At 46.2% G+C, this 27,783-nt stretch overlaps 1 protein-coding gene across 3 annotated transcripts in view; it reads left to right on the top strand.

Annotated features, from left to right (window-relative positions):
• DAB2IP (DAB2 interacting protein) overlaps nt 1–27,783 on the top strand; it is a 154,732-nt gene that overhangs the window by 9,624 nt on the left and 117,325 nt on the right. Inside the window, exon 1 of one of the 3 annotated variants that reach the window (XM_058818139.1) lies at nt 20,265–20,548. The exons of 1 other annotated variant lie outside the window; for it this stretch is intronic. In XM_058818139.1, coding sequence (XP_058674122.1) covers nt 20,431–20,548 — 118 coding nt within the window. In that variant the 5' untranslated portion in view covers nt 20,265–20,430. Of the gene's footprint in view, nt 1–20,264; nt 20,594–27,783 lie in introns of those variants that run through there. One more of the 3 variants, XM_058818138.1, reaches the window with a different exon arrangement.

The following is a 27,783-nucleotide window of genomic DNA, read 5'->3' as shown; positions in this document are numbered from 1 at the left end:
CTTGGTTGCCAGAGTTTCTCTGGGAGTTCAGTCTCACTTAATTCACAAAGAATGTGGCTCCTTCTGCCATACTCAGTGCCTGGAGTCTAAATCAGGACATTTCTGGTGAACTTCAGCTTAAGATAAGTCTGACCTACCTAGAATTGAGGCTTCCAGACCCAGAGTGATGAGACTCTGCCATTACCATGAAGTTCTCTGCCTGTATCTGTGCTAGCCTTGCCTTTTATATAATCTAATAGTCCTTTGCCAAGGAGTAAAATGTAATAGGAACTATTTTTGTGATTTTGGGAGTATTTTTGCTGGCTCTGAGCTCCTTGGAATAGATGCCGCCTCCTGTTATGATGTCACCGCTCCTGGTGCTTGCCAGTAGACTATCAACATTTTCAAAATCAAGATAAGAAAATCAAGATAAAAAACTGGTATTTTGTCTCCATGTAGGTCAGATGAAGCACAGAAACCAGTTTTTTAACAGAAGAGGAGCATTGATGGGGAGAGAAGGATTTCAGAAAAACTGGAACAATCCAGTGGCAAGCACAGGAGACCAGAGAGTTCCTGGTTTCTGGTTCAGACTATGTGAAACCATTTTGCAGAGCAGCTGTGGAAGTGAAAATCAGCAAAAGGAGGGTTGGTTTAGAATTGCCTCATGGAAATTTTGGAAGTCTTTCTTTCTCTCAAGGAATTTCAGCCCACATCTTCTCTTTTGTCACAGGAAACTGCCAACAGCCTGCCCTGGGCTGGCCTGTCCTTACATCCCTGACCCAGAATGTCATTCTGGGAATGGTACAGAGTGACTGGAGCAGGGACTCCAACAAATCTTGGGAATTTAGTCTTGGAAAAAGTGTAGCCAGAGCTTCATGGCAATTTTGTGAGGGGCTTTTGAATGCTCAAACCCTGATTTCCTACTCCCTTGTTCTGAGATTGTAATTTTTAATTCAGGAGCAGAGAACTGAAGGCAAAGAATAATGTCAGTTGGGATGAGGCTTGTACTAAACTTCCAGCTGCAGCCCCATCTAACAGTGCTGAAATTAAATGGCTTAAGGACAGTGTGGAAGAACTGAACCTCTGGAGTAAAGTCAACGTTTGAGAATTGGAGTCTTTTTTTAGTATTTTTGGTTAAAAAAATACTAAAGACCTTTTGAGATTGCTGTTGTTTTATGTGCCTTTGGAAAGTGCGGCCTGACTTCTTCATCTCAGGCATTTGAACCATCTAAGAGCAACTTGGTGGATTTTTTTAAAGTCCTGTTTTGTGAATGTTAGTGCTTTGTCAGTAAATCAGTTCAGTTCTGGTTCTTACTATCATTTTCCTTGCAAAGGGATCCCTCATCAAGAAATGTTCTTGAATATTTTAAGCTAATTATATATGTACATATTTTGGTGTTGGGTAGAGATTAAATATAAATTAAAAACCAACACAGAGAAACATACTCCCCAATGGATTGTAAGAAACTTTCTCCCACTGTAAAGAACTTGTGTCCCAGCAGATGTAACATGGATATTTTGAGAGCACTGGAATGTTTAAGGGTTAAGAGATGGCTCTCACAGATGCTTTGGATGTGTTCTCTAGAGGCCAAGCCAAGGAACAGTGTGTCCTGTCCTTTTGTCTGTCCTGATTTCTAATGAATCAATCCCTGATTTTCCTCCAGTGAATGGGCAGACATACACCTTAAGAGAAAAGACACTCATGTCTCTGTTCATGATCTTCCATGTTTCAGGGAACATTGAAAACTTCCAACCCTTTCCTTGTTGTTTCTTCTTTTACCACTTGAAAATGTTCTTGGGAGATTTTATCTTGCTCTGTGGATTGCTGGGTGCATTAACACAGCTTCTGCTTGCCAGAGCTCTCACTAAGCAGAACTGCTTTCAATAAATCATTGGAACTTTGGAAAGTCTGGAGTTCCAGTCATGGCAGCTCAGAAGAGGGAGGGGGAAACAGGAATACAAGAGTTTTTGCAGCTGGGAAAGAGCAAAGGTAATTCTCCACAGAGGAGTCTGAACACAGAGGTCTCTGATGGAAGGCTGGGGGTATCATTCTCTTACAGGCTGGATTAATATTTCATCCAAAGAGGTGGAACAAAGTCTTGTTCTGGTTGAGAGTGGAGGAAGTGAGTGATTCAGCTTATTTTGTCAGGCATCTCCCTGCCTGTGAGAAGGTGCAGCACAGCATTTTTGTAGCCATGGAGAAGGAGTGCTGTGTCTGGAGTGCCAGTTGGAGATGCTGGAGCAGTTGCTTGGCCTTTGTCTCAGGTCTGTGCAGCTGATCCCTGCCTTGCTTTCCTGAGCAGTAAAATCTCCACCCCAGATTTAAATCTCCCTTTGTCAGTGATTGAGGCTCATACCCAGCACCTCTATTTCATTCATATCCAAACTGCTCAAGATTACCTGTGTCTGTCAAGGTTTGAAGTAGTGATCTTCTTATTTCTAATAAATCCTTTAGCATGAAACTGGCTTTAATCCCCCTTTGCTATTCCTGTTCCCGTCCAGGGTAAGCTTGGAAGTTTTTTTTTTTTTTTTTTTTTTTTTTGTTGTTGTTGTTTTTTTTTTTTAATTGCTACTTGCTCTTATAAGCCATACGATGCTTTTGATAACAGTCATCAAATTTTACAGCTATCACTATAATCTCAGTGCTGTTAACCATCTGCATCTCTCCTCATGTTCTATAGAAACTGAGGAGAAAACAAATACGTGGTTAATTTTAGCACATCACTCCTTTTAATGGATTCTGTGTCCCAAGTAGCAGCACTGTTTAATGTGTCTGCAAACAACCTCATGGAAAGGAGGAAGAATCCACACACAAGGACATTCCTTAATGGTTTCCAGCCCTTAGGGCTGCATTGCAGGGGTCAGGAGTGGGCTGCAAAGGGTTTGAGTCCTACAAAAGGACCTGTTTGTTTGAGTTATAACTTCTATAAGTTGTAACCTCTGTTTGGGGATTTTAATTCCATGGAATCTGAACTTGAGACATCATCAGACAAAGTCAGGTGAAGAGTCCACCTGTGTCTGTGCCTGGTGATGAGCTGTGAGCAGTAATGAGCAGAGCAGGGAAAGGGGAGAAATCTCACTTGAATATAGAGAAATGTGGGCAAAAAGTGTGGAGAAGCTGTGCTCTGTGAACAGGCAGGCAGGATGGACAGAGGCCTGGGATCCAGGGCTGGGATCCAGGGCTGGGATCCTCCCCTTTGATCCTGGAAAAGGCAGAGGCAGCTGGAGAGGAGCAGTGGCCCAGCTATCGGGGCAGCCCATGCCCACAGCCCAGTGGCTTTAGGGAGCCATTTATCCTCCTCACTTCCCAGCATCCAGCCCTCAGGAAGGGCTGCCAGATGTCACACCTCATACAGGATTTCCTGTGCTTCACCTCAGATCCTGGGATTTGTTTAAACCATGTGCAGTATTACCTTCCTTGTGCCTGAGCTGAAAGATGGGAATCACTTGACAGGCAGTGACCTCCCAGGCTGTGCTTCCCCAGCTCCCTTGGCTGTTCAGGAGCCAGAGGAGGTCCCGTGGTGCTGGACAGGTGGAGATGCAGCTCTGGCATCTCTCCATGGCCAGGGAACACTCCTGCTCCTGGCAGGGCCTCCCTGGGGAGTGTCAGCCCCTCTGCTCTGACACCCAGGCCTGACAGAAGCACCACACCCTTCACCAAGGTCATTCTGCTGCTGCTGACCTTCCGGGAGTGCCAGCTGCTCTGCAGGTGCTGTCTCACCTGAACAGCGCACAGGAATGTGCCCTTCATTGAAATATACATTAGAGTAGGCTAAAGTTAAATATTTTTTTTAAATTACCCCCCCAAAGGATGTGAAGAGAAAGCTGTATCTCACTGTGTTGTTTAACTTTTTATGTTATGAAAACCACAAAGGAAAGGGTTTATTATTAAAGTAATGATAAAATACAACAGAGGGACTGAGTCAGAGATAGGACTGCCTTGAGAGAAAAATTACCATTTCATTTAGGCTTCACTGGAGTGCTCAGGATTGGTGTTTAAGATGTCACCAAAACCTTCCAGTATTATATTTAACCATTGTGGAGACATAGAAGGGGCCCCACAATAAAAATGATCTATTTGAAATTTTCTGATCATAGTGCTTTAACCTTTATGTTGCTGACACCCAAGATTCAAATAGAAATTCACACTGAAAGTCTGTAATTTTATATATTCCAATTTTTTATAGGAATCCATTTAAAATTACACAAGAAACCTCTCTTCATCTTCTGAGTGTTCCACTGATTAGCATAATTTATAGCCAGTTTTGTGAATAAGGTGATTGTACCCAGGTGATTGCAAAAAGGTCTGTGGATCTCAGCTTTATAAATATTATTCTGAATCTGACTTTGTTAAAGTAATTGATGTAGCATGAATCAGTGCTGTGCAGAGCTCTTCAAGTGCAGAGACCACACACTGTGTAATCTCTGGAGCCAGTCCTCATCATGCCTTTGCTTTTCTTAGCAACAAAATTAACTCCATCATTATAAAATTTAGCCAATACTTTACCTCTGCAGTCAGAATCTTCTCACATGAGATTCAGCCCACGCTCTAAATCCTGCCTTCCTTATGTGTCACTCTTTGCCTCAGAGAACTGGAAAAGTGACTTTGCAGTGGCTCAGCAGAGATGTTCTTACACCTGGAGGTGTTGCAGGGGAGCCCTGGGAGGCCCATGAAGCCCCTTCCACACTGTCTGTGGCAATCAGAAACCTCCAAGGCTTCTCCTTTGGAGGGTGCAGCCCCAGCTGGGAGCTCTGGGAAGGGAGGAAGAGCTTTGTCTCTGCAGGCAAAGCTGGAACTCAGAGTCAGCCAGGTGAGAGGAGGTGCCCAGGGCTGAGCAGGGACATTGGCACAGACAGTGACACCCCAGCCTTGTGCTGGGCTGCACAATGAGCCCTGCAGAGCCAGGGTTACAGAATGAGCCCTGTCTCTGAGCCTGGGTTACAGAATGAGCCCTGCAGAGCCTGTTCTGAGTTACAGGATGAGCCCTGCAGAGCCTGGGTTACAGAATGAGCCCTGCAGAGCCTGGGTTACAGAATGAGCCCTGCAGAGCCTGTTCTGAGTTACAGAATGAGCCCTGCAGAGCCTGTTCTGAGTTACAGGATGAGCCCTGCAGAGCCAGGGTTACAGAATGAGCCCTGCAGAGCCTGTTCTGAGTTACAGGATGAGCCCTGCAGAGCCAGGGTTACAGAATGAGCCCTGTCTCAGAGCCTGGGTTACAGAATGAGCCCTGCAGAGCCTGTTCTGAGTTACAGAATGAGCCCTGCAGAGCCTCTTCTGGGTTACAGAATGAGCCCTGCAGAGCCTGGGTTACAGAATGAGCCCTGCAGAGCCAGTTCTGGGTTACAGAATGAGCCCTGCAGAGCCTGGGTTACAGAATGAGCCCTGCAGAGCCTGGGTTACAGGATGAGCCCTGTCTCAGAGCCTGGGTTACAGGATGAGCCCTGCAGAGCCTGGGTTACAGAATGAGCCCTGCAGAGCCTGGGTTACAGAATGAGCCCTGTCTCAGAGCCTGGGTTAAGGAATGAGCTCCACAGATCCTGAGCTGGGCTCCTCGTGCAGCTGTTTGGCTGCTCGGGCTCCTTGTGCCATTGGATTCTTTCTCCCACATTCTCTTCCTCCATGAACACAGAGCTGCCAGAAGGGCTGGACGGCTGCCCAAGAGCTTTTAAATGCTCTGGTTAGGAATTGGTGGGAACCTTGTGTTTGTGTTTCTCTAAAGAAGTTTTATGGCTTTTTCCTGGTGCTGCTCGTGACAAGGTCGCTTTGAGGGAGGAGGATGCAGGTCACCCACTGCCAGAGCCCCCTTCAGCGTGTGAGGGGTGACACAAAGGGGACAGGAGCTAAAATCTCTTGGAAACTTCGGGTGATATTTCATCTTGAAGCAAATTCCTGGAGAACTGCTGAGATGAGACAGGCACAGCTCTAAAGCTGCATGTTTTATAATGGTGAGATTCTGGGAGAAGCTGGAATGCTTCTTACAGGAGAGTAGGGAAATAAAGATTCCCAGCTGTTAATAATAACAAGCCAGGGATTCTTCTTGTTCAAGCTGGAACAGAATTGCCTGGAAGTCCCTGGAGAATTCCAGTCCAGCACTAGACATTTGAAAGATTTGGATCCCGGTCTAAAATATTTCCACTGCTTGAGCGGATTTCCAAACTGAGCTTTTTTTATCATAATCCAGACAGAAAATGAAATTTGTGGTACAGTCAGCCATCAGCTGAAGTATTTTGAGAGGAGTATGGTGACTGGAGAGTCTGCTGTGTGTGCAGGTCCTGAGCATCCACTTGGGAATGGAAGAGACCTGAACACAACCTCGTGTGTTGCAGCTGGCTTTGAAGAAATCATAGGAATCATGGGTTTGAGGTTCATTTATAGGAGAAAAAAGAAAGGAAAAAAGAATGCAAAAGCCAGCATGGTTCAGTGTCTGGGCACATTTTCAAGGCCTCTTTTATTTTGAGTAATTAATTCTGTGTTTTATTAGTAATGAAAGCAAGGGCTATTTTGTGCAAGGCTGGAGCAGTTCAGGGTGACTCGGCAGGAAGTTAAACTGATGTAGCATTACTTCTGCAATTTATCACCTGCCTGTACTGCTTACTCAGGGAATAATACAAATTTGTCATTGTTCAGAGCAATTATATTCTAAATTCACTTAATAATTACCTCTCAAACCAGAAAACTTTAAAGAAGTGATTCTTTTATAAGTAACTGAGAAAATCTCTAGCATGACATCTCTTCTTTGAGGCAGCGTAAATGCAAGCTGGCTTTTTGGTGATCTGTTTCAAATTAAGTGATTTCATTGCATAAATGTATGTACTGGGGCTTGAGTGTGGTGTATCCAAATGCTTGCAGCCTTCTTACACATTTGTAATGATTCCAATAATTCCAAATTAGGGAGGGTTTTTTTATTTGGTGGATGAAAAATCTGTTCTATTTTGTCTTTGGTTAAGGGAACTCGAAATACTGGGTAGTATAAATGTGCAGCTTCAAAACTGGTCACAATTGTTGGTAGGACTGGTAGGCATGGCAGCTGAGCACAGACCAACCAACTTTTCTTTCCTGAACCTTTTTTCTGCTTCTCCAGGTGTGGAAGGGCCGGGGAGCTGCGGGGTCCCTGCAGCAGCCCCAGTGCAGACCCAGCTCTAATTGATTATCCCAGCCCAGCTTTGGGGGTCCTGCAGTCCCTGGCCAGGCCCTGCTGAGTTACTGCACAGCTTTAGGCAGCAGACTTTTACTGACTGCAGCAAATAAATTTGCTGTGCTTTATGGAGCAAGGAGAAGCTTGTTTTCTGAATTTTAATTGTCACAATAAATCGTGTTAAGATTGTGTTCTATTAGACTGCAGGAAATGAATGCGAGCGGTTTGGATCTGGACGTTGGTGGGAAGGTGTGCTGCTCACAGGGCAGCTGGGAAAAGAGTTTTCAAATCTGACTGAGCAATAATGAGGGTGATAAGGATTGTAGAGATCTGGAGTGCAGCTTCCCAGGAATCCCCACTCAGTCTTGGGTTTACCTACAGGGATTCTCTTGTCCCACTGGGGACTGAGTGATGATGATTTTCTGCTTCACAGAGGAGAGGAAATATTTGCAATGGTGCTCAGAGAGCTCAGGCACAGGGGATGTGAGAGGGGAACTTGTGTCAGACTTGAATTCTGGACAGTGCTGAAGGATGAACCTCTGCTCTGGAGACAGGCTGACAGGGCCTGGACAAAAGGTTCCAGGGAGATCTTAGAGCCCCTTCCAGTGCCATAAGGGGCTTCAAGAGAGCTGAAGAAAAATGTTTTGATGCTGTGACTTGGGAATTTGGTGTTACTGAGTGCAGCAATGAAGATCAGCAGATTTTATTCCCAGCCTTGTCCCTGCTCTCAGGGGAGGAATATTGGTTCATTTCGCTGAGGGATGGCTGTGCCCCTTGGGATCAGGAAGGAGCTGCTCTCGTCCTGGCACCGGGACAGAGTCCAGATCTTTATTTGCAGGATTAGAATGTTTTCTGAAATATAGGCCAGGTTGAAAGCTCTCCATTGCTGTATCTCCCAATGTTCTGCTGGAGAGCTGGAGTGATTGATGAGCATTTCTCCTTGCAATTACAGATGAGCAACAGCAACCCACAAATCATGGCACGCTGGGTAGGAGTTCCTGAGCCGCTCTCTGTAGTCTGGCCAGCAAATCATTAAATCAAGCGAGGATGAGCAAGGGGCTGCTGGATGTTCTCGCCTCAGCACAGCAGCTGAGAGAGCTGAGTAAGCTGCCTGAATCAATCCCCACTCTGGGAGTTGAAACACTGCAGACATGAAGCCTGTCCGTGGCCACATAAAAGCTGCATTATGGCTGCGATTTAGGGGACTACGCCTAAAGCAGCTCTTTGAATCCCTAATCCTGGCATCTCTGAGGGAGGAAAGCAGGGAGGCTGTGCTCGCATGTGTAAAACTTTCCTCCTGACCCTGACTCAAAGTGGGGGACCTGGCCTGCAGTGAAGCCAATCCATGGGGAGTTGATGTACAGTGTAAGTTGTAATGAGATTTTTACAGTACAGATCCTAGTACATATATTTAATATCTGACAATTCAAATAGCTTGGCTGGCAAACACACTGAACATTGCCAGATTTCTATAAGATCCTGTGAATTCCTGACCTAGATATTCCTTGGAGGAGGGAATTCACGAGCAGGAGAGAGACATGAACCCAGTATAGTAGACTGGCCTCCTCACTCCTGATCCATTTCCCTTATTTCTTCTGAGTATCTTTAAAAACTGCAAAACTGGGTTAATAAAATGATTTAAGAAGATCAGCTTACTCTTAAAGTTGTTCCAAGTTCAGTCTTTATACAATTTACCTTATGCTTGGGGTACAGAATAATGAAAATCTAAACAAACAGAGCACTAAGCCTCAATCCTACATGTAAATCTGTGCACATGTGCTGCAAACAGGATAGCACCCATGGACAGATTTGTTTGTGTTGCCTTATGAGCCAAATGCTGTGGTTTTGCTTCTTTTATTTATTCAGTCCTGAAAGAATTTACTGTGAAATCCCACCAGGCAGAGACAAAGACTGGAAACCTGGTAATCTACAACTGTACAGGAGGGTCAGTTTATGGCCTGAATGTGCTGGAGAATTTAGATGTGGAGAGACTCTTTCATAGTGAACTGACATGAAAACCTGTATTATTTCAGGGCTTTGCAGCATGTAAATTGTGTTTATGATGAAGCTAAAGCTTGGAAAAACCAAACAGATCTAATCCAGATTTGCTATTCTGATGAATTTTTTCCTTCTCAAATGAATTCAGGATGTCAGATTATTCAGTCCCAACATGACAAGGGCAAGACAAATTAATTAGCTTAAGCTCCGTGGGTTGTTAGGGTTTTGTCTCTGGGTGCTTTGTGTGAGGGTGTACAGGGCACTGCTGTGGGTGATTGCCCATGGCAGGGGGAAGAGGGGTCCTTCAGCTTCACCCCAACACCTCCCTCCCAGCCACACTGTCAGTGAAAAGTTTGAATTCTCCTACAGTCTGGAACTGAAGACCACATTTCTAGTGCACTTCTGATATTAAACTACTCTCCTGACACTGCTCAAGAGTCACAAGTAATGCTTTAAAAAGAAATTGAAATGTTTAGTTGTAGAGAAAAAATGGCCAGGTCTGGTCTCAAATGAGCATGCAATTTTTAAAAATGCTGGGCTCCACAGTACCTGGAACTCTTCTTACATGTCATAACCTTGTTAAGGTAATTACAGTAGATGGCTTTTCTGCAAGGGAATCCCCTGACATTCTTCCTTGGGAGATTAAATCTCTGCTGCTGTTCTAGGCAGATTCTGCCTGAGTGAAAGTGTCTCCTACCTCCTTTAAAAATATCAACAACCAAAGAGAAGACAACACTTAATTCCTTTTTACAAAAGGAAAAGAGAGTCATGTCTTGGGAAGAAGGGAAATCAAATAAAAAAATTAATGCTAGAGAAGAAAGGCAAGAAATGCAGTTGCCGTGGAAACCGGAGCATAAGTAGAAACTTTGCAGCAAAGAGCAGAAACTAAAAATGAAAAAGCAGAGTGGTGAGGCTTGGCAGATAGCCAGGAGCTGCCTCCACCTCCTCTCCTGTGCTCCTGGTGGGATGTTCTTCGTCATCCTCCCACGGCCTGGAGGTGCTCTGGGCATTTGGAGAGCAGAGCTGGGCCCGTGGGTCAGAGCCCCTCCCAGGGGACAGCGAGTGACAGCACTGCTTGGGCTGAGGCAGCTGTACCAAAACCCTCTGTGAGCTTCAGCTTGGGGCCTCTTCCATGGGAGAGGGGAAATTCACTGGGAATGGTCCTCACATCACAGTGGGCTTGAGAGAGAGGGGAGCTGCTTCATCTGATGGTCACAAATCACCAGGCAGGTCCTTGATTCTTGTGTCCAAACCAAGGTCAGGGGGTGCACTGCAGCAATAACTCCTGTTCTTCAGTGCTTCTCTGATCCCTTTACATAGGGAAGAGATCCCCTAAAGTCTGCTCCAGGTGCTGCTGTGCCTCACACTGGCTGGACACCATTCCTCAGCCCTGTGATCCACAGCTCCCACCTGGGAGTCACATTCCACGTCAGAGCTCTGCCCTGGGCACAGGCTGTGTTCCATGGTGGTTGTTGGCTGCATCCCCCGTGTTTCTGGAAGCAGGGCCCCATTCCAGATGTGCAGTTTTGTCCAGGGCTCTGGGATCATTTGATGCTGGCACGTTTAGCTCAGTTGTACGCAGTAAGTAATGCAGTCATTGGATTAGTAATTATTAAATCCACATATGCTTTTTAGTATGACATGGAAAAAAGCAGGTTGGGAAAGCTGGGCAGGTTCCCAGGCAGGGCTGTAAAACCTTTGTGATGGCCAGGAAGTGATTTGGGTGAAAGCTTGGGAGCATACCCAGGCCTGAGTGCTGTTACAGATGGAAGCAATGAAACCTGGGCTCTTCAGATTTCCTTCAGTCATATTCTTGGAATTCAGCACGGGTATAAGAGTTTAGCTGATTTGCCCTCAGACTGGTCAGCATCTTATATACTTGACTCCTTTTTTATGAACAAAATAGAAAATGCAGTGCAACTCCAAAAAACCCACTTGACCTCTTTGTATGTGAAATCTGGGTGAACTTACCTGGGATACAGCACCACGAGTTAGGAACTGTTCCTCAGTGTGTCACCAGAAATAAAACCTACACACGTTTAACTCTGCTGCATTGCCACTGACTTCACTCCTCAGCTGACTTGTCATCGTCTCACCTGGACTATTCCTTATTTGATTATTATTTCAAAACAAGGATTTGTGGTTGTTTGGGGTTTTTTAGGCTGGAAGTAATGAAGCTTCGAGTAACAAACTTCACTAAAAGGGATGTTAATTTTTTAATGTTTTTTAGCATTTGGGCAGGGGAAAAAGCAAGGAACATATTTTCTAATCCCCGTAGAAAGGGGTTTCTGAAAGGAAGCCGGCTCTTGGGAGGGAGCGGTGATCCCGTCCCGGGGATGTGGCAGCGATCCCAGGCGGAGCCGGCGCCCTCCGGCCTGCGGGCGGCAGCAGAGCCGTGCGGAGCGGAGCGGGAGCATCCCCGCCTGCCCCGGGACAGGGACAGCGCTGGGGGACAGCCCTGCCCGGGACAGCAGGGACAGCGCTGGGGGACACAGCCCTGCCCGGGACAGCAGGGACAGCGCTGGGGGACACAGCCCTGCCCCGGGACAGCAGGGACAGCGCTGGGGGACACAGCCCTGCCCGGGATAGCAGGGACAGCGCTGGGGGACACAGCCCTGCCCGGGACAGCAGGGACAGCGCTGGGGGACAGCCCTGCCCGGGACAGCAGGGACAGCGCTGGGGGACAGCCCTGCCGTGGAACAGCCCAGGCCGGTGCTGGAATGAGGGAACCCCAGAGCCAGCGCTGGCCACAGCAAAGTTCGCACCTTGGGCACTTCCCCGGTGCTGCCTTGAGAGGGAATTCCCTGCGAGCAGCTGGATTTGCAGCAGGGCCGTGTCCAGAGCAGAGCAGTTTTCCTTAGGCTTTAACGTGCTGACACAGCACTGGCGTTCCTGGCGTTTTCAGCTGGAAAAGCTCCCTCCCTTCTCCCGGGTTCCTCCATGTTCCGTGTGTTTAACAAATGTTTTTCTGAGACCGCTGACATTGTATCGGTTTTCTATGGTTTAAATTGAAACTATCTCGTTTCTGTTGCAATAGTAACGCAGTGATGGACACTGAGTTGCTGTTTGTGACCTAGGAATGCTCAGAAAAGTCAAACCAAATTGCAGGGAGGTGTACAGTGCGTGTGTGCAAAGCACAGCCTGGCCACAGCTGGGAGAAGCTCCACAATACCCTGTATTATGTGCGTTTATACCCAGCTCAGTGTGTTATGGAAGGAAGTTTATGAGTGAAATGACCCAAACAAAAAGAACACTCCAGTTGCTACCAAGATGACATTCCAGGCTGCTCCTGACAGAAACAAGATGCCTTCCATGTAGGATTGCCACTTACTGTGTGGAGATAACCATGGGCTATTTCCTGGAATTGCTAAGAATGAGCATTTTGGGAAATTCCAATTCCTGGTGTCTGTTTTCAGCATTGTTGCTAAGTGTTTTACCTCCTCACTTGGAAACAGACATCACCCAAGGCTGCTTTCACTGCTCTGCCCAGGGTTAGGGTTGTGCTTAGAGTGTGTCCCTGCTTGCCAGGCTTGTTTGGGGGAGATCTGGAGGAAGTTTGCAGCCCTGCCTTGATGAGTTCTGTTAGAAGCAAAAGTGCCTTTGTATAAAGAGCTGAACAGGACCCTCCAAACCCCCCTTAGTGACAGGAATGTGCAGTCTCTTGTGTTTGCCCTGACACAGTAATTGTGGGGTTCCTGGTCCCTGTGGGACTGAAGAAGACAGAATCTGACCTTTTCCAAGGCTGATTTCCTGCAAAAACAAACACCACACCTGTGAACATTCCCTGCCCTGCTCAGGATCACAGGAAGTTACATTTTAGCCCTGACCTGCATGAATCCCCTGTGCTGGTGAGCTCAGTCTGGGCTCCAGGCCTGCCAGGGCGCTTTGTTTTGCCCAAACTGTGGTCATGGAGGGATAATCTGTTCCAAAGGTTGTCAGACATCAGGGTTTCAGAAATAGCAAGAAGAATTTGTCAGCTAATGTTCAGACCTGAGAGATCCTGCTGTCAGAATATTGATCTCAAATTCCTCCAGCTTCTCTTCTGTTGGGAGTTGGACCTGAATTTCAGAGTGCAAAATGTGCTTTTCCCAGATTGTTCCCTGATCTCCCCCCTACACCTTCCATTAGCAGTTCTGTGTACATGAGTCTCCCTTGTCATCCTGTCAACCCTCATGGTCTTTAAATAGTCTGTAGGCTCTGGGTGGTGATCACCACATTGTCCCTCTCCCTCTGCAAGCTGCTCCTGGAAAAGAGGACAGGAATTACTCTCTCATCCACTGCTTGTTCACAGTCCAATTTTAAAATCATCTCCTGCTTGTCTCATTTGCCAAGTCCATCAGACCATTATCCTGCCCAGCTCCCTGCCCTATTGAGCCCTCAGTGAGCAGCTTAGATTCCCCAATTCCCCTTGGAATCCCAGGGGGATCCTGCCTGGGCCCTGCTGGCAGCAAACCCAGACACAGCAGCATCACTGCTGAATTGGGCTGCACATAGGGAGATCCGTGTTCCTACTAAATTGTTTGGTTGCTATTTTTTCTCCTCGAGGGGAATTCCATTCATCCCCTTTCAGAAGAGCCTGTAAAACTCAGCCAGTCCCGAACTCCCAACAAATGTCCTTTAATAGTTTTGGATTTCAGCACAGAGGCCTCTGACTGTGTGTTCCTTTAATACGTTCACAACTCCCCTGGGAAAACTAAGCCAGGAAAAACCAACACTTTTTAAAGCCAGGCCTCCTGCTTTAAGGTTGTGTTTCTTTTCCTGCCATATATTCCCTTGCTCATCTCCACAGCTCCCACTTGCTTGTGCTTTGCATTGCCCATTCTCAACTCGGGTGTTCTCAGGTGTCCGAGAGGGGAGTGCTGCATCCTCTGCTTTCCATTTTGCTGGCTGAAGGAGCATAAAGGACTCTTAACATTCTCTGCAGTCGCCTCGCAGCTTGGCATACTGATCATTTCAATAATAAAGTGTTTCCTTTCATTCTCCAACAGTCAGGCCCCTGCCAGAGCCATAATTGTTCACAGATGACTCATTTTGGCTGCATGATCAAAACCAGGGAAAAGTGCTGTTTGCACAGGCTTTGAAACGTACAAGATGGGAAGAGATGTTCACGCTTGATATTTGTACCATATGTGCTTTCTAAATTTTATTATAGAACCTTTACATTTCAAAAGAGATTCTAGTCTTGTCCTGGGGATGATTTAGAAAGGAAAAGATAAGTAGAGTTTTGAGTTAGGCCAAGATTAGCAAAGACTGACTGTGTAGTTTGAGCTGTGAGGCTGCATCCTGGTGGGAGCTGTGCAGTGCAGAGGGGCTGTTGCTGCCCTGAGATAAATAGCTCTAGAAATAGCTCTAGATCTATGTATGGATATCTGTGCATTGCTTAGGGGCTGCACACTCACTGGTGTTCCGTATCAAAGTCCCACTGAACTCCTCATTCTTTCCAGCATTTGTTTGGAAATCCTGCATTCGGAGTTCCAGCAGGTGTTTGCATTTTCTTCCCCAATGAAAACCCCAGGGATGTCTGCACAGTGCTTGTGGTGCCCCATCCCAGTGCTGGGAGGGCTCTGCTCTGCCAGGTGCTGTTCCCTTCTCACAGAGTTCACCTCACATGTCCCCATTGGGAGGGCCAGCAAAGGGGTCAGCACCAATGTCTGGTTTAGGGGGGAGGAGAAGGACATGGGAGGATGATTCCTGCACTGCCATTCATCTCCAAGCATGAGCTGTGTCAATAAGAAGCTGCTCTTTGTGTCTCCTCCCAAAATCGCTTTGAGGCCACCCAGCTGTCTTAGATACAATACCAAACAAACTTTGCCTTCTTTGCATCAATGTGGTATTTTGACCAATGAATTGTACAAACCCTCCAAGCCAGCTCGTCCAAGGTGCTGCCATGTGGATGTGATGTTAGACTTGGTAATCCAGGAAAAATGAGTATATTGGAAGAATGAGGGATCTAAATTCAGTAGGAAGAGGAGTTTTAGTATCTTTTTCTCTCTAAAAATGTAACAGGGGTATTAGTGGAATGGGAACATACAGACTCCATACACTTGTGAGTGGAAGATCTGTACAAAAAAGTAGGAAGAGAAGCAGAAAAAACCAATTTGAGCTGATGCTGCAATAGACGAGCACTACTGGTCACTGTGTGCCTTGCTAGATATTTTCTGCTGTTTTTATTTGGAGTGTCCTTTATCAGATCATCAGCCAGTTCCCTGCTCAGGGCTGGTGAGGACCCAGCAGGGTGAGAATTCCCAGCGTTGGATCTTGGCTCACGAGAGCTCAGGCACTGGAGGTGTTGGTGCCCTGAACTTCCACATTTCAAAACATCCCAGCCCTTGCTTTGCTCTTGGAGTGTTTTTCATATTTCTGTTGTTTGAAGGAGGCTCTCCACATTTTGCAATCAGCTGCTCTTGGACAATAACATCTCTCAGGGCAGCCCTGTGTTGTTGTGCCAAAAGGAAAAACGTAAATTTAAATAAACCACCCTCACAATGGTATTTAAAAACTGATTGCAGGATTTCCAGTCGCTTTTGTAAAGCCCTCTTTAAAAACAATAGTTACGTTTTCATTTTTCAACTTGTTAACAGGGAACTCTTTTAAAACAGAGGGTGTTTTCTGTGCTACTCCGTCATGTCAGCCTGATAGGGAAGATGGCTAAAGATCATTCTTGCCAAAATATTCCTTGGATGAGTCATCTGATGCCAAAAAGCAAGTGAAACGAGCAACTATATTTGCAGTGGAGTTTGCAAATTATGTGGCAAGGAAAGGAAGAAAATAATCTGTCACATGAAAAATGAAGTTTAGATTGTGTGTATATAAATCAGTGATTTGTTATATGAGCGTGAGATCATTATCAGGCATTTAAACATGAATTGGAAGTGCCTAATCTATTAATTAATCAGGAAATAAGTTTTACATAGCATGTGTAATCAAGTTAATCTTTCATTTCACTTGCCAGCAGAGATGCTGCTGTCAGTGGATGTTGTCATGAGATTAAACACCCCAAGAGCTGATTCTTGCTGAGGGGGAGCCTCAGGTGTCCAGATGGCATCAGGAAGGGAAGGGAGGGGAGGGGAAGCGGCTGCTGCCCTGAGCCCTCAGCACTCCTGACACGGGGAGAAGTTCTCTGTGTGCTCTGGAGTTCCTGCAAAACCTCTTCTCCCCACCCTAGCTGAGAGCAGACTCAGCTTCCAGGCAGGCAAGGAGAGTGGTGCCCTGCAGGAGCTGCTGAAGGGTTTGTGGTTCCTTCCCTGACCGGTAGCACACCACACTGCAAAGCCACTGTAACAGAACTGAGGATAAACAGCTGAGCCTTCTGCTGATAAAACCCATAAATCTGGTGCAGAAAGGCACTGATGCCAGACTTTTATCAACTCCTTCCCTACAGCAACACAATAACAAGTTTACTGCTGAAAAAGTAAAAATCTTTTTAGGAGTTAATTTCTTTTGTTATATGAATATTTTGATTAAGGTCAATGCGGATTTTGTAGTTTATTACAGTATTTGTTATTACATCTAATAATTGGATTCCTAACCTAGAGGTGATGTGGGTTTTATTTAACTGTGCAGATGTGAAGGTAAAGATCATCATGTGGGCTCTCCTCCCACTGAAGGTTGGACCAGGTGAGATTTTGAGGTCGCTTTTGAGCCCCTCAAGAATCACAGCAGAGAACTGCCACAGTTTTGTCTTGGAGAAGGAAATGGGGGATCCTGGGAAAGCCAGAGCTGAAGCTACTCTGTTAATCACTCAATGAATCACTGCTAACATTTTATTTTAGTAATGAGGGATATTTGGGAAGAATAGTCCTGCTTAAACAAATATTTCCTGCCAGCAGCTCAGCGTGGAAGACACGGTGCTGGGAAGTGTTGTGCAGCTCCCAGTTACGTCTGAGGCCTTTGTTTGATTTAGGGATTTGTACAAAGTTTTTGTTTTCAGTTTGGAATTTTTGCTGTACAGTGGAGACTTCACACTCCTGGGTTTTTCCTGCTGTTGAAAGGAGCAGGCTGCTCTGAGGCACTGCATGTTTGATTCTGGTAGAAGTTTCTTCTTCCATTGCATTGGACTCCATGTGTTTTAATTGCTTCGTTAGGTCTGTTGAAATTTAGCACAAGTCTTTAGATGGATTTTGGCTTTGTAAATTTTATTAGCATCATTAGCAGTCAGGTCATAAACCAGTGTACCTGAGCGGAGTGTTGTGTGTCAGCAGAGCAAGTGAAGTGATTTTGTTGTGGTCTCCCCCAGCTGCTGTGAGAAGCTGATGTTCTTTAGCTCCATTGTTCTGCTGGGAAGTGGGCAGGAAATGTGAAATGTGCCGTGCTCTGAGTCAGCCTCGGTGTTTCTGCCCCGTCCCGAGTTCACGGTGGGTGCAGGAAACGTCTCCAGGCTCTCAGACACGCCGGCTCTGAGAGACCCTTCCCCTGTGCCCCCCTGTAACACACACACAGCTTTGGCCTCCTGCTTTGGCCTCCTCAGAGCCAGCCTGCTGTGAATTCCCACCACCGAGGAGCTGCAGAAATTTAAACGTTATCTAAAACTCTGCTTGTTGGGAATTGGAGGTGTCATTCCCTTACTTCCTTTTCAGATAGGGATATCTGAGAAATTCTTTTATTCACATTTTAAAAATACATTATGGCTCTCCCTTAAAGAAAGTCAGGACATTATTTATTAGAAGCAAATAACCGACTTCCCCACTTGATATTGGGCACATTCCTTGGATTTTTTATTTTACCTGAATGAAAAAGAGGAAGTTTGTGTGTTTTAAGTACATTCGACTGAGCAAGTACTTGCAGAAGCAAATATGCAGAAGTGTCTGTGCTCTGGTGGACAAAAGATACTGTAGGAAAAAAAGATAATTATGTTTAATACTTCTTCATCCTGTAGCATCTGAAGTTAAATCCTTCAGAAACATTGTTAAGTGAGAGAGACAGAGCCAAGCTGGGGAAACTGGAACACAACTCCCAACCATTTATTTATACTTTTATATAGGGCTGCTTTCTCTTGTCATACAGTTCATAGTGCCTCATTAGCCTCTCCTGCTTCGTGGTCACCTGTATGAGTGTTTCTGAAGGTACCTGGCTGATTAAAAATAAAAATCTCTGAGTGTTCCCACCTCACATTCCCTCAGAGCTTGGGGAGATCCCCAGCAGCCGCCTCTGCCGCATCCCCAGAGCTCTGAGCATGAGTCACCTGGCTCCACTTAAACAAAATCAAACCTTCCCCTTTCAGATCTTCTAAATTTGGGTGAGCTTTTAAAATGGTTTTCTTTAAACTTTCATTTCCATCAGTGCCTTTTTTTTTTTTTCTATTGGGAATGACAAAAGCAAATTGGATAGGCCGTTTTAAAGATATTTCTAGTGATAAAAGCATAATTGTGAAAGATTCTCTTCAGAGCTTTCATCCCAGTTATTATGACACAGAATTGCAGAGAGACACCTGAATATTTGGGTTCTCATCTACAGCGTATCTTTAACCAAACCTCAGTATTTTCAGCCTTTCCCATCACTGTGTTCTGGATGTGCTCAGCTCCTTTTGGGAGTTGAATCAGCGGCACAGGACGAGTCTCTGCTCATCTGGAAAACAGTTGGAGTTGTCCCTGTATTTTTATTTTTTTATGTACCCAATATGCAGAAGATGATTCTGGCTAGGAAGAGGAGGCAGATGGGCAGCACGTGGAGGCTTTGCCTTGGTGCGGGATGTGCAGGGTGTGCACAGAGCGATGTCCCCCTGCCGGGGCCAGGAGCCCCCGCTGTCCAGCTGGGATCTGCCTCCTTGACCTGAACTTGTCGCTGCCCTCCCGAGTGCTCATTCCTGCACTGCCTGAAAGCTGGCGCCGAATTCCTCACGTGTGGCCTCAAAACCAGGCATGGACTTCAGGCAAGAGCGAGCCTTGGGTTTCCTCCTGGACGGGCCTTTCTCGGCTGCCACACAGCGCTGATGTTTTCCATGGCTGTGGAAATGTGCGAAACCCTAAAATCGGGGAGGATGGCTGGTGCTGGGAAAGGGACTCCTGTCCTGGTGCAGTTGCTGAATTGGAGCAGTTTCTGCCTCTTGTTACTGGAGGTACAAGACAGGATAATCCAGGGAAGTTTTCCAGCTCCTGCTGAAGCTCCTGCTCCGGGGGAACGGGGCTCATCCACAGCCAAGCCCGTGGCTGGTCATGAGACACCACAAAGATAAATTTGCACAGAAGTCTGGGAAAAATGACAACTGAGGACACAACACAGAGTTATTGTGGAGATGTTGTTTTGCAGCTCATCCCACTCGGATGAGGTTTCTCTGTTACCTGCCAGCCTGGGAGAAGCAGCAGCCACACATTCAGTTCTTGGCCACCATTCTGGGGCTCTGAAATGTTTTCTGTCACTTCCTTCAGAGTCATTTTTGTGCCATCAAGCGAAGGAGCTTAGGTGCAGGACTCTGGACAATTCACTTTTGACCTTTTGAAGCAGTAAAGGTGGAGTGAAATGTTTTATCTGTTTAATATATATATATGTAGTTTTATTTTCTTCCATGGCTTAAAGTGTTAATTTTGCCCATTGAAATGTAATTTTATGGAGCAATATGAGCCGGAGGCAGAATCTTCTATGCCATCAGGACCCAAATGGTAAATAGGCCCTTTCTCTAATTTGTGGGATGTGCTATAACTCAGTTTGAATGTTGAAAGGAAATGGGCCTCCAGGGGAGTCTGGAGCTCTGTTCATTCAACTTCTAATTAAAGTTTTCCCCTCTCAAATTTCACTTTATTTTCCGGGGGTTTTGCTCCATGATGATTATTACCATGTGTCCCATGGCCAGGAAATCATTATCCCCTTCCCCAGCGCAGCCTCTCCGATCCCTCCCCACAGATGAGCGGGCTCGGGGCAGGCAGAGCGGCCGGAGCCGCGCCGGGAGCCGGGAATCCTTCCAGGACACTCTGACCAGATGTCTGGCGGACAGGATCCAGTCCAGGATTTCCTCCAGCCTATGCTTCACGTTTCAGGAGCCCAGGCCAGCTCTGGCTTCCTATTCCTACTCCAGCAGCCTTATCTTTTTGGGGGCAGGAGTTGTTAGCACAGTTTATCTTGCTCGCTTGGAGTCCTCCCTCGGCTGAGACATGCACTCCGGTGCCGCCTGCTTTTTTCCCCCCCTCTCTCTCCCTTTTATGTTTTCTTCTTGTTGTTTTTCTTTTTAAATGTGTCAAGTGAAGAGTTCCTCTTCCCCCCTCTCCCTTTCCCCTCCAAAGAACCACCCTCCAGTTCATTAAAACGCTGGGACTGTTTTGCTCCTGTACCAGAGGGGAGAGCGAACCCGTGCCTGCATGTGTGTGTGTATAAAATAGATCCAAAAATGTCCATGAACAGCAGGAAAAGTTCTGGGAGACCGTCCTACTACTACCGACTGCTCCGGAGGTCCCGACTGCAGAGACAGCGCAGCCGATCCCGCAGCCGGAACAGGCTTAGCAGGGGTAATTGCGAGCTCTTTCCTTGCCGTGCTCTGCCCGCTGCCGTAGGTAGGTGAGGATGAGGATGAGGATGAGGGTGAGGGTGAGGATGAGGATGAGGATGAGGGTGAGGGTGAGGGTGAGGATGAGGATGAGGATGAGGATGAGGATGAGGATGAGGATGAGGATGAGGATGAGGATGAGGATGAGGATGAGGATGAGGAGGGGCGCTGGCCCCGCGGCCCGGGAGCGGCCCGGGCTCTGCACAAGGTCGGTGTGCGCGGGACTGGGGCCAGCGTGGCTGCTCTAACCCCGTGTGCTGCTCTAACCCCGGCTTCCCAGCTAACCAGGCTCAGTCTGCGCTCTGCCATTGAGGGAGCTGCCTCTCCCAGTGTCTGGAGGCCTCACTGATGCTTGCAGAGCTTTGGAAAGCCGTGCTGAGGAGATGGGCTCTCTCTGCAGAGATGTATGTCTGGATTCTTGTTCTTCATGAGCCGAGGGTCACCAGGGGCTGGAGATGACAAAGCTGAGAACAGTTTAGGGGTAGGATTTTCCAAAGAGCCTAAAGATTGTGCTCCTGAGCCATTGCAGAAACCTGTGGGACTTGAAACCCCAAATCACTTTGCACTTTAAAAAATCCTGCTCTAAAAGGGCTTATTTGTCCTCAGCAGCAGGAGGGAGGTCCACAGGGGGATGTTTCTGTAGGGCACAGGCAGCCCATTCCTTCTACTGGAGGCAGCAACTGACCCAGTTGCATTTTTAAAACCAGCTATTCTGCCTTTCTCTTTCTTCTGCTGTGAAATAACTGTTTATTGGTTATTTTCCCTGTTGTTAAAGCAGCCAAAAAGTGGGAGTATGTGAGTGTTTTCCTATTGAATTTTTTCAGAGGAGGGGAGAGGGTTGTGTTTGCCCTGCAGTCTGGCAGTCCTGGTGTATTTATCATGCTGTGAGCCTAATCAAAGCCATTAACTGAAAACATTTCCCCTTTTCTGTTATTGTGTGAATAAAAAGCACAACTGCAACTTTGCATCAGGTGTCTGTGCAAATCCAGGCTTGGACTTATCCCAATGCAGTTAATTCTGATTTATGGAGCAGATTTTAAACTTTACTCTAGTACTGTAAGATTTAGCTCAGTGCAATGTCCTCTTTCCTCTTTTCCTGGCACTCAGGACAATTTTAAGGATTTTGAATCATTGCTGAGAAAACAATAGGAAGCTAAATGAGTCCTTGAGCTTCAGCTTTTCCTTCAGACAGTGGTTTTCTTTGCATGATTTTTTTGTTGTTTTGCCTGTCAGGGAGGAGTGTTTGTAAACTCCCAAACACGTCCCAGTTCCCTTTCCCTCTTTGTTTGTGTGCTGTGCAAAACCAAAATATTTTACTGTCATTTCAGTTACTGTGACAAACTAAATGTGTTCAGTTTCGTTTAGGTAACCCAAAGTGAACTTAATGGCATCATTTGTCAGGAACACAAGGAATACTCAGGCCGATTTGATGGAATTGGGAATCAGCCTGAAAGTTTGTAAGAAATTGGATTTGAACCGGCTGAAATCTTGTTGCTGTTGATCTCTCCTGGAGAATTTTGTGTTGTCTGTGGGATCCCTGCCTCTCAGCAGTGGCTGAGCTCCTCTTATCTGTACATCTGAAAGGGATTTGCAAAGCTGGATGAGAATTTTCTCTTTGTTTTTGGTCTGTTTCTGTTGTGCAGTGGTGGTGTCACACAGCAGGTCAGGGGGGGCTTGTCCAGTCTGGGCAGAGATGGAAGTGCTGCAATAATGCAGCAGGAATACTTCCCTTAACAGTTTTGTTCCCACTGGAAGAATGATGAACTGTGGAGGTCTGGGGGCTCCAGGAGCAGCAGGAAAACTCAGGCTGGGGTTGCACAGCTCTGGGAGGGCTGAGACCCAGTTTGGGAAATGGATTTTGCTTCCTGAGGTACAGAGAGAGCCACTCCCTCAGGAAAGAGCTGCTCTGGTGCTTCCAGCTGGGCAAAGTGAGCAGAGTTTGCATTTTGTGTGCAAGGATCTGAGGGAGGGAGGAAGAGCTTTGTGTTGGGACTCCAGCTGGAGCCAGCCTGCTTCAGTGTGCAGAAAAATGTCCAGGACTCAGAGCTGTTGGCAGTGACAGCAGCTTGTTCAGTGGTTCATGTGATGGCACCCTCTGTTCTGGAGCTCTCTGGTGCCTCTAACACATCCATCACATGTCAGTGTGTCTGTCACTCTGTCCCTTTGGGGCCCAGGCTGCAATATCTGACCAGTGGCACTGCTGGGGAGGGCAAAGCCAGGCAGGAGGGAAAGGCTGCTCTGAGGAGGCTGATGAGATCCTGCCTCCAGCACGTTTAAACTGTGCCTGTTGGGAGTGGGTAAAGCAGACAGGCTTCACTGCACTGCAAATCTCTGCTGGAAGGAGAACAGTGCCTGAAACCCCCAGCTCTGCTCTCACAGAGAGTCAGGACGTGCTGCAGGTAAACATCAGTTAGATAAAAATCTACCTGCAGAACCCCTGGAGCATCTATTCAGCTCAGAGGTGTGTGGGACTGCAGGAGGAATCATGGCAGTAATTATAATTACTCCCAGGTGACCCATGTGATGCAGTGGAAGGTACTTGGGAGGCAGAGAGGGGAGAAGGAGAATTTGCGGTGACAGCAGCACCTGCTTGTGGCTGCACTTGGGTCTGTGGCTTTCTTCAGGATCCCTCCGTGCTGCTCCTTATTCATGGACACCATGAAGGGATGGGGGTCAGTGGGAAGGGTTCTGAAATTCCCTTTGCTGACAGAAATCGCTCACGGTTCTGCATTCCCAGTCCCATCTCTGAGCCAATTGCAGCTTTGGCTTCAGGGCTTTCTTGTGTAAAACTCAGCAGGAAATCAGCTGGCATCAAAGCCCTGAGAATTTGAGAACATTGGAGTTCCTGATCTTGAAGGTTTAGTGTTCCTGATCCTTCTGCCTCTGTCAGCCTCAGACACAAATGTCTTGCTCTGTGTTCTGTTTATCACAGATGCTTTTCAAGGTCTTTTATGAAAAGGATTTTTATTAAACAGACTTTCTTCTTCCTTTCCTTTGATGGCAGCTGTGAAGAGAAAACTGACTGATCTTCAGCAAAACCCAGAATTTCAGTGCACTGAACACTGAGCTGCAAGGCCAAGGTCAGGCTGGGTTTTTTGCTCAGCACAGGCTATTCAGATACACATCTGTTGAAAACAGCTGGAATTTAGTCTTTGTCTCTCTTTGATGAAATCAAAACCTTTTAAGTGATAAATGAGAGATCAGCTTATACCCAAATAATCAATACCTTGGAGGTTCAGGCACTCCCTTGGGACAAAGGAAGCAGAGATTGGAAAATTGTCCCAGCATGTCCCAGAGTGACATAACAACTAAGGAGGTTTTATTATATTTAAAGCCAACTGATATTGCGCTCACCTCCCACTAATCTTTCCTAGCTGAAAATCTGTTCTGCAGCACATTAACTAAAAGGGATGTTGGACAAGGAATGCCAGCTGGAATTTCTCCCTCTCCACCTCTGCAGGACTTTGTTTTTCTTTTAAGGGCTGGGAGCAGGCAAGTGAGGAGCCCAGTAATAAATATTAGCAATAGGCTTGGGTTTGTTTTTTTTTTTTCCAAGGGTGGTGTCTTTTAAATGCCAGGAAAAGGAGACCTTCCTGCTTTGCACTTTTTAATGATCATTACTTTGTTTTTCGAGTCTCTTTTGTGGCATTTTCTGTTTCACCACAGAAGTCTTGCAGCCTTTGTGGCTTTCATTGAAATTTTAACAGCATGGCTGACAGATGCCCATAGAAAAGATATGCAAAATGTTTAAAGCTGTGCTGTTTATAGGAAATATTCACTGACAGCTGTGCTATTTTTAGCACCACCAGTGCTCCAGCTGAGACTTTGCTGTGTTTGTTCAATGCTTCATTGTCTAGTAAAAATCGAGACTAAATTTAATGACTTGGGAAGTGGTGTGTGGAGGAATTCTGGAATTGTTTTGATATTAAACAATGCTTAAATCTCAGAATCCCTTTAATAAGCAAAAATTTAGAGTGAATTTATTGCAGGCAAATTTATTGGACTGACCCTTCAGCAGGAAGGAGGTGGCAGCAGTGCCTTGACTCCCTTTGCTCCTACAGCAAACCCTGACCTGCCCCACCTCCTCCAGCAATGCAGGAACATCCACACTCAGTGAGTGTTCTCTGAGAAATTCCTACGAGATCAAAAATGAATCCAGTTGTAAAAGTTCCCCTGGGAAACCCCAGTGGGACTCTCTCAGGAGCACTGTCACTTTTTGCCCATCTCTTCTTTTATCTCTGTTTGCAGCCCTCTCCTCCTGGCAGTCCCATCCTTTCCCCTGACAGAGTTCCTGAGAGGGGCTGACTGCTCTGCAAGGAGTGAAGGAGCAGATTTGCTCTCGAGTAATGCACAATGAGTTTTTATCTACAAGCTGTGGGTACTAAATGAGAAAGAGGTTAAAAACCCTGGTCTGAGTCCAAACTAGAATTGCTTCCAAAAACATGCTTCGAGGGGTTTCAGCAGACTTTTCATGATCACTCATGTATTAGAGCAAGTTTGTCTCCTTACAGCTGTGGCAGTCCAAACAATTTAGACACAGAGCTGCCTTTTAAAGCTTTTAAACCTGTATTTCCCTTGAAGGTCTTCTAGTGTGCCACTAATCCCCTAAGTTATTGCACTGAAGGCACTCTCTAATCCTTTAATTCACTCTGCTCTCAATAGAGATGGGAACGAGCTGGGTCAGGGAACATTCTCATTTGGGCTTTATCAGTTTTGCTTTTTTCAGCTCAGACACTTCTGAGCGTGGTTTGCTTTCCTTTGCAACACTCCAGAGAGTATTTTAGAGTCAGACACAAATTGTTTGTGTGTTTGTGTACATGCTTGTGAAAGAAGGTGGACAGAACTCCTGACTCCTGTCACTGGTTTGTGCAGCCCCGGGGTCAGGCTTTTACTCTGAGTTCCCTCAGGCCCCTTTGGGAATCAGAGAATGGAAAAATGGATGGTTTTTTGAGAACTGTGAACCATTCCCCATTTAGATCTGGTGAGGGTCAAGGAGCAATGTCAGCCACAGGTAATTTCTGGAAGCTTTTTTCCCCCAGACCTACACAGGAGAGAGATTCTGACTAATGTTTCTTGGTGCTGAAGGTAAAGCTTTGAGGTGATGAGCAATGCCAGACAAGTGTTGTGGTTTTACTAATAAGCATAAACTCTACAAGACTTGTTAGAGCAACACATGGCCTGAATTTTGCAGGTTTGTGCTGCCCATTGGTTTTTTCCTTGCATGAGGGGCATGTTCTTATTGTAGGTCTGGTTTGGAGAGCCAGGCTGGGACCACGAGCAGCTCCCAGAGGCTCATTAGGAATCCCAGGCTCTCACACTACTCCAGAAGTTCATCTTAAGTTGAGCATTGAAGCATTCAGTTGGATGAAAAACATGCCCTGCAATTGTATGGACTTGGAGAACACTGACAGCAATAAAGACAACCAAAGTTTTGCTTCGTTAACATTTGCACTGAAAGAGGAACCCTCAGATGCTGAGCACTTAATGTTTCCTTTTGAAGAAACCAATTTATGTGAAGTGCAAGTTTCTTTTGTACCTTACATGCTCATATTTTTGGTTTCTTACAGCATTTCTGCATCACTGAATTTCTTTTAGAGTCAGAGATCAAGCTTGGGCTTGTTCTGAAGTACCCAAATGTGCTAATAGGGGGACTGATGTAAAATTTGGCGTCTGGAGTTAAATTACAGGATGCTTCTTGAGCTTCTTGGTTTCTATAGGAACAAGTAATAGTCATCCTTCATGATTAAGCAGTGTCCATGGTAACCAAACGAGCAAGTTTTAAATGAAAGATCTTTTCCCTTTACATTTTTAGCAGTCAAAGGTTACCAATTATTACCTTTATACCCTTAGACAAGAACATATTTTGATGGGGCTGGTGTGTTTGAAGTGAGAACATTTGGTGTTCATTTACATAACTCTGTTTCTAGGATCAGCTAAAAGTCTGGTGAACACCAAAAGGAAATTTCAGAGAGTGGGGTGGGGTGCATGAACCCTCCCAGGAGGGTGAATGTTGGTCACTAAATTGCTGAATTGCTCTGCAGGGTTGCAGTGTTGCTGTTCAAGTGCCCATTTGCTCCTCCGGGTGACTGCAGGGCAGTTCTGGAGGGAGAAATCCCAATACAGAGCTGGCATATTTTTTAGGATGGAAAATGCAAATGTCAGTGTTGGTGTAGGTAAGAACATTCTCCTGCTCCCTCCTGTTTCAAAAATAGGTTGGGAAGTGAAAACACGACTGGTTTTTAATGTTCCTTGTCTCTCCTTGGCACTGGTGTTGTTTGCTTGAAAACTGCAGAGTGAGTGTGCAGCTGCCACCTGCGAGTGTTTGCAGAGCAGGTTTGTGGGAGAGGAGCAGAAATACCCACCCACCCCCAGAGGAAATAAAAGGATCAGTCACAATAAATTAGGATTTACATTCCACAATTTCTAATAGTGAAACAATTGCTGAGAGAGTCTGAGCAGCCAGAGGAGAGATGGATGGGGAACAGCAGTGAGCAGAGATGGGATCTCAGCAGTGCCTTGGCACAGGGGGCATTGCCCAGGTGTGCAGAGCTGCTGTGCCTGACACAGCTGTGCACACACTCACATCCACACACAGCAGAGGCACATCTGTGCAAAGGATACCACTCATTTTATAGGCATTGTCTTCTATTAATGCCTGTGAAGTGCAGGAGACTTGTTTCTGTTAGCCAGGGGAACTCTGAGGCCTCCTGCATTAATGTTTGGAAAACCAGAAAATCCCTCTCAGCTCTCCCTAACCCTGCCCCCAATCCCTGACATGAACTGGAGGAACAACAGGGGTTCCAGACTTTGCTGTCACTGCTGCTTTGAGTTGCTTCCTCATGACAGATATTGTATTTTGGTGGGCACAAAAAAATCACTGCCATCCATTATTTAAAATCCAGTATTCTTCTGTGTTTCCAGTGAAACTGTCTCCTAAATATCCAGTGTTAGATCCCAGCCTTCTGCTTTTGTGAGCAGAGTTAAAGTTCCTTGGCTGTTGAGACAATCTGAGGTGGGTGAGCAGGCTCTGGGCATTGAGACTCTCTGAGGCTGCTGTGACAGCCACATGCACCATGTGAAATTCAAACCTTAATGTTTGGTCTATTATGCAGATGGATGTGAACAGAGATACGTGTGTGACCCCATTTATCTCTCTAATGAAGTGCCATCAATAGAACATCTGTTTCTTTGCTGCAG

This window comes from Ammospiza caudacuta, chromosome 21, assembly GCF_027887145.1.
Source record: "Ammospiza caudacuta isolate bAmmCau1 chromosome 21, bAmmCau1.pri, whole genome shotgun sequence".
Classification (NCBI taxonomy): Eukaryota; Metazoa; Chordata; class Aves; order Passeriformes; family Passerellidae; genus Ammospiza; species Ammospiza caudacuta.
This window is presented reverse-complemented; position numbering and strand designations above follow the sequence as displayed.